The 6,282-nt window shown below is 39.6% G+C and overlaps 1 protein-coding gene across 1 annotated transcript; it reads right to left on the bottom strand.

The window, feature by feature from the left end:
* Nucleotides 1-1,100: 1,100 nt before the first annotated feature.
* On the bottom strand, nucleotides 1,101-3,278 carry LOC122027087 (cytochrome P450 CYP72A219-like). The gene is made up of 5 exons (XM_042585930.1): nucleotides 2,919-3,278; nucleotides 2,594-2,823; nucleotides 2,261-2,499; nucleotides 1,788-2,166; nucleotides 1,101-1,701 (listed from the first exon to the last, which is right to left on the bottom strand). The coding sequence occupies exons 1-5, from the start codon at nucleotides 3,190-3,192 to the stop codon at nucleotides 1,279-1,281; spliced, it is 1,545 nt and encodes a 514-aa protein (XP_042441864.1). The 5' UTR covers nucleotides 3,193-3,278; the 3' UTR covers nucleotides 1,101-1,278.
* Nucleotides 3,279-6,282: the final 3,004 nt, after the last annotated feature.

The raw sequence follows: 6,282 nt of genomic DNA, 5'->3' as shown, positions 1-6,282 counted from the left end.
TAAAGATGGAGCATCTTGGCAAAGAGCGATGAATATAAAAATAGAATTTAGTATTCTAATAAATTATGGGAGCTTATAGAATCACCAAATTGTGTAAAAGTCATTGGGTGAAAATAAGTCTACAATAGAAAAAATGGATAGACGGGAAAGTGGAAACTTTCAAAGCAAGTCTTGTTGAAAAAGGGAAATCTTTTATCAGTAGTCATGCTTAAGTCTATCCGGATTCTTTTATCTATTACTGTTCATATAGACTATGAGATTAGACAAATGGATGTCAAGACAGATTTCCTTTATGGAAGTCTTGAAGAATGCATTCATATAAAGTAACCAGAGAGGTTGATTACAAAGGACAAAGAGTATCTAGTATGTAAGCTCAATCGGTCTATGAACTGAAGTAAAGCTTCAAAGTCTTGGTTCATCCGGTTTAATGAAGTAATCCAGTCTTATGGATTTAGTTACCGGATAAGTCTTGTGTATACAAGAAGTGTGATGGAAACGTGGTGATATTTCTTGTACTATACGTAGATGATATTTTTGATAGTTGGAAACAATATCAAGGTGTTATCGGAAGTAAGGATATGGTTGTCCAAGCAATTTGTTATAAAGGACTTAGGAGAGTGAGACATATTCTTGGGATCAAGGATCGCAAGAAAAAGAATGTTGTGTTTATCCCAAGCTTCATACAATGAACTCATTTTAGCATGCAAAACTCCAAGAAAGATTTTTCTACCTTTTAGACATGGAGCGGCTTTATCTAAAGAGATATCTCCGAAGATATCAAAGGAGATAAAGACATGAAGATAGTTTCTTATGTTTTGACTATAGGAAGTCTAATGTATGCTATATACTAGACCGAATATCTATTTTATCGTGATAATGATCTATATTGCAGGTCTACACGAAGTTCATACCAGATTAACATAAATGCCATATCTTAACTTTTTATCTTTTTGATTTTCGGACACGAAGAGTAACGGATGAAAATTTTCATTGGACGAAACGTCATCCCAAGTATTGATTCATTAATTTTTTTTATTTGATAATATAATTCACAAAACGCGTAATTTTTCAACAGAAAACCCTTATCTAAATACACTAAATTATATCAAAAGGCTGTGATCCTTTATTAAGTAATTAATAGTCCTCAGCATTATCGTACAGACGGAATAATCACTAACTATGAAATTATAAGATTACTACAGATATTACTAGAGAAGTAGATATTTGTTTTAGAATTTTAGCACATATATATTTTTTTTATAAAATTTATCGATGGTTTCAAATCCTACGCAACCTGATGGGAGCACCATGCTGAGGCTTGAGAGTGACAACAACGGCGGGAGCATGAGTGTAGGACGGCGAGAGGTCAAAGGAGAAGCGTTGAAGAATCAAACATAGAGCCAACTTGGCTTCCAGCAACGCGAAGTTCTGGCCGATGCAGACCCGGTGGCCGCCTCCGAAGGCGAAGAAGGCATTCTTCTCCGACGCCTTGTACATGCCGTCCGCGAATCTCTCCGGCTTGAACTCGTCGACGTCTTTGCCCCAGAAATCTGGATCATGGTGAACCTGAAGGATGGACAGGAAGAGCAGGACGCCTGGAGGGTACACTACGCCCCCAATTTTTGTGCTCTTGAAGACCTGCCGCACCGTGCCGATTGCCGGCGGGTAGAGTCGCAGAACCTCGTACAGAATCATCGTCACCTGCAGATGCCACATCGATCATACTTTCTAACATATTTGAGGAAATCCCGGTAGACTCATCGAGAATCGAAAATTATGGTGCTTACGGTCTTCAAGTGGTTCAAGCCATCGAAAGTAGGTTTCTCTTTCCCAAAGGCTTGCAGAACCTCTTCGCGAGCCCGTTCTTGCCAATCTTGATGCATGCTCAGCACAACCATCGTCCACGTTAGCAACTGAGACGTCGTCTCTTGTCCTGCGAAGTAGAACAGCTTGCATTCATCCACCACCTCGTCCGTCGTCAACCCGGCGTTCCCGTGTTCTCGGAGGTGTTGCAGATTGGACTCCAGCAACAAGCCGAGAAGGTCATCGTTCTTTGCGGCGCCCAATTTCATACTCTCCTCCCTCTTCTTGATTATGCTCAATAGAATCCCTTTTACCTCTATGTTGATTTCTTTCATTCTAGTGTTAATTCGGGTGGGCAAAAACCTGTACAATGCAAGATATCGATTATACTCTGTTTCTAACAAGGATCACAACGAATCGAACATTTTGCAGATGTATATTGTGGATCAGCACTCGCCTGAAGCCCGGTATATGTGCATAAGGGAGACCGCGGGCAAAGAGCATAGCTTGCTCATCCTGAAGCTGGAAAATTTTCCTTCCTTCTTCAAAATTGCTACCGAAAGCACTCCGGGAAATGACATCGCCGGTGAAGCTCTGGAGCTCGACGGAAACATCTATCTCTTCACCTTTCGCCGCCATCTCATCCCATCGGTTGACTAGATCATCACAACAAGCAGAGAAAGCAGGCAGCATGCGCTGCATATAGCAAAAAAAAAGTTACTGAGTCATTTCGACAAACATATAGGCGAGGCAGAGGCATAAATTAACTCAGCAGAGATGGATCAATCACCTTGAGCTTCTCTATATGGAAAGCGGGGTTCAATATCTTCCTGTGCTTGGCCCATTTCTCACCTTCCTGACGCAGCACGCCTACGAAAACGTACTTTACCAGATAATTTGTATTTGCCTTCCCGATCTCGCCGGTCTTGTTGGCCAGAACTTCTCTGATTTGATCAGGATCCGTGATGGTCGCTCTCGGATTAGGTCCCATCCAATGGAAAGTTACCTTGTTCTCCTTTCCTAAAAGAAAATTTTTCAATCCGATTTAATCAACAGGAGTTAAAATTTGCTTGGTGAAATGGACAAGGAGGCGGTCAAGTTGTATGGCTGCTGACCGTGTGCATCAGCGGCGCGTTTTAAGAAGGGAGAAACGCGAGGGAAGATGGCGTGGGAGAAGGGCATGGGCTTGCCGCGGGCCTCCTCGGCAAGCCGGACAAAATCCTTGAGATCGCCGCTGATGGGACGGTAGGAGGAGCCCTTGAGTCCCTGCGACCGGAGCGCGTGGTCTAGGCGGCGCGGCTTCCAGAACGCCCAGTTCAGCATCCTGACTGCCCAGGCAGCCACCAGCAGCGCGGCCAGGCCGCCGCACACGGCGAACCACAGTTCCATGTCTGCAACTCCAAAATCAAGACTAGGAAAAAAATTGAGAGGGGAAATTGAGAAGATCAGAATGAAGCTTCTACTTTCTTAGAGATTGGTGGTGGTATATATTTATGCGCTCTGGCCCAGATGGCAGTCAAATGGTGATCTCAGGGATGACGTGAGAACTTATGGGGTTGCATATAACGAAGACTTGAGGAATTGTCCACCCTTAAAAAAAAAACAGGTAAGATGGCTCGACACGGTTTTGCTTAGCGGATTTGCGTAAGATTGACTACGGCAAAAGCGACATGGAGTAGATCGTTTGGCCGTTCAAATTTTTTGTTCCTAAATTTATTTATTTTCATGTTTTCTATCGATCTGACGGATCAAATTATATCTCAAGACATCATGATATCTTTAAAATATATATAATATCCTCGTGATATCTAAAACATCCTTAAAATATAATCTGATCCGTCCGATCGATAAAAAAATATAGGGAAAAAAAAAATTTAGGGACAAATTTTGAACTCATCATTTGGTCATCTTTCGTGGACATCTTCTAGAAATAATCTCTCTCCCCCTTTTTACCCTTTTCTTTTATCTGTTTCTTTTTTTAAAAAATAATTTAATGTTCCGACGGATCTCATTAAAATATAGATAAAAGTCAAAAGGCCTCATGTTTTTTTTTTCTGAATCATTAAAGATCTCGTATTTTTAATTTTTTTTAATCAAAATCATGTTCTACTGTTTAATTATATATAATTATTTAATCATATTTAATATCCTTATCTTCCATCCAAATCTTGAATAAATCAAACGCCATAGTAATAATAAATGGTAATTATTATAATATATATTTAATTTATTCAACCTTATTAGGAATTTATATTTTAAGAATTATAAAATTATAATTACTATAATTATCATATTAACTATATTAATTATGAAATCTTAATTACTATAATTATTATAATAACTACGAATTGTAATTGTTACAGATTCTATTTGGTTACTTAATATTTTCATAGTTATAAAATCATAATTATTTTTTATATATAATAATTAAGATTTCATAGTTATTATAATATCATCAAATTAAGAAATTGGAGAGAAGATTTAAATGGGAGATGATTATATTGAACTATATTGGTCGATACTAAATAGTACAGTTGATTAGTTATATACGGTTAAATAATAAAGTAGGACGTCCGTTTGATAAAATAAATAAAATAAAATCTGACACTATTTTATAATTTGGGAACAAATAGGGGTCTCCTTGATTTTTTGTCAATTTGGACTAGAATGGCAATTTCACCGCCTCAACAAGCCCGAATAATGCTGACAAGTGATTCGTGTCTGCGTTCCCCGGGAAAGTACCATCTCCGAGTCCAATTTTTTACCGTATGTTCTAGACAAACCGTTGTTGCATCAATTTGACTCTTCGCCGGTCTTTGGGGCCACTTATTGAATTGATGCGTGAGGCAGTGTTTTATTTCATCTTTATTATTGTTTCCGTATGGAAAACCTGATCCGTCAGCATCATCTAGAAAATTAAAAATCCTAAATTTAGAAAGCAAATTTTGATTGGCTCTGCAGGAAAAACAAAAAAATGATTGTTGTCGTTACTTTATAATCTTTATTAACTTCAATATAAATTTGTCATGTTCTATTGTAAACCAGAATCATTAATTAGTTTCAGTATAATATTTTATAAAATATTATAAAGCCTATGTTCTAAAATATTTGATAAATTTCTCTTTCTAAAGCCTACACTTGCGCGCGCACACATAAAGTATTGTATAAATCTCTCCACGCCCCCTATACATTTTGAATGTGAAATTAAACAAGAATAACAATGAGAAAACTTTCTCAATAAAGTATTGTATAAATCTCTCCACGCCCCCTATACATTTTGAATGTGAAATTAAACAAGAATAACAATGAGAAAACTTTCTCAATCGTGTATCAACAATCCAAATAAACAGAAATATGAAATAGAAGCCTTCTCTACAAACATATCCAATTAAACAAAAATAAACTATCCAAGAAAGCTCTTAGGTTTCTTAGTAGTCGTACCTAGAACACCGGCCTTGGGTTTGTTGAAGCCGACGAACAGGGCCCATCTCCAAGTGGGCCCTAAGTTTTTTAAAGTAAAATTTTAATATTTTTTATTAAAGTTAACAAAACAATACCTGTGTTATATTCATTGATCCCGTCCGGAAGGTAAGTCGGACAGAGGTGGGTTGCGCTATCCTCGAAGTTGACGGAGAGTCGTTGCAAAGCCTGGTCGATCTGGCGCCCGCAAGAAGGGCTTACACGGGCGGATGATAGGGATGATGACGGAAACGAGGGAGTAGGAACTCTGCGCACACTCAGACGAGCCCACGAGTCGTTAGAGACCAGAAACCAGGGAAAAAGTCTCCGGGTCAGGCCCTCCGACACTCAAGTTAGATACTTTTTTCCCAGAATCACAAAGAAAGGACGCAAAGTAAAAAATGAGAGTGAAAAGACGAGTGAGCGTGAGCGTAAGTGTCTCTGCATAAGGGATAAAGCTTCCCTTTTTATACTGCAATGAATGCTTCTGGAGTCTGACGGGTGTCAGGGAATGTCGGATGTCAGACTTTGTCTGACAGTGAATGACACATGACGTCCTCTTATAGGTCTAGGAAGGAATCATCGGGCAGTGAGCATCAGACAGTTAGTATCTTCTCTGACAGGCAGTGATTATTCCCTGACAGTTTGTTACGATTCCCTGGCTTACTTGTCGTGTAGTGTATGCCTGCCCCGATCTGTTAACCCTAAACTGGGTCCCTATATCTGTCGGCCTTGACCTGTGGGTGTAGACCTACCTTTCCTGACCTGCGTTTGCCGCTTCACAACTCCAGACCTGTGTATCTATCTATGTCCTGTGTGACCTGTTCTGTGAGCTCCCGACCTGCCTTACCTTGTAAGTCGTGACTTGTTAAGCCTTAATGTGGTTCTGCTTATCCTGAATCCCGACCTGTACACCTCATCCTGATTCCGTCTATCCCGACCTACACACCTTAGCCTGATTCCGTCTGTCCGACCTGTACGCCTCTGTCCAATTCTGTCTATCTCGACCTATCTCCCGAC

Source organism: Zingiber officinale, chromosome 10A (genome assembly GCF_018446385.1).
Source record: "Zingiber officinale cultivar Zhangliang chromosome 10A, Zo_v1.1, whole genome shotgun sequence".
Lineage (NCBI taxonomy): Eukaryota > Viridiplantae > Streptophyta > Magnoliopsida > Zingiberales > Zingiberaceae > Zingiber > Zingiber officinale.
The sequence above is the reverse complement of the archived record's forward strand: the minus strand, read 5'-3'. Positions and strand labels throughout refer to the sequence as shown.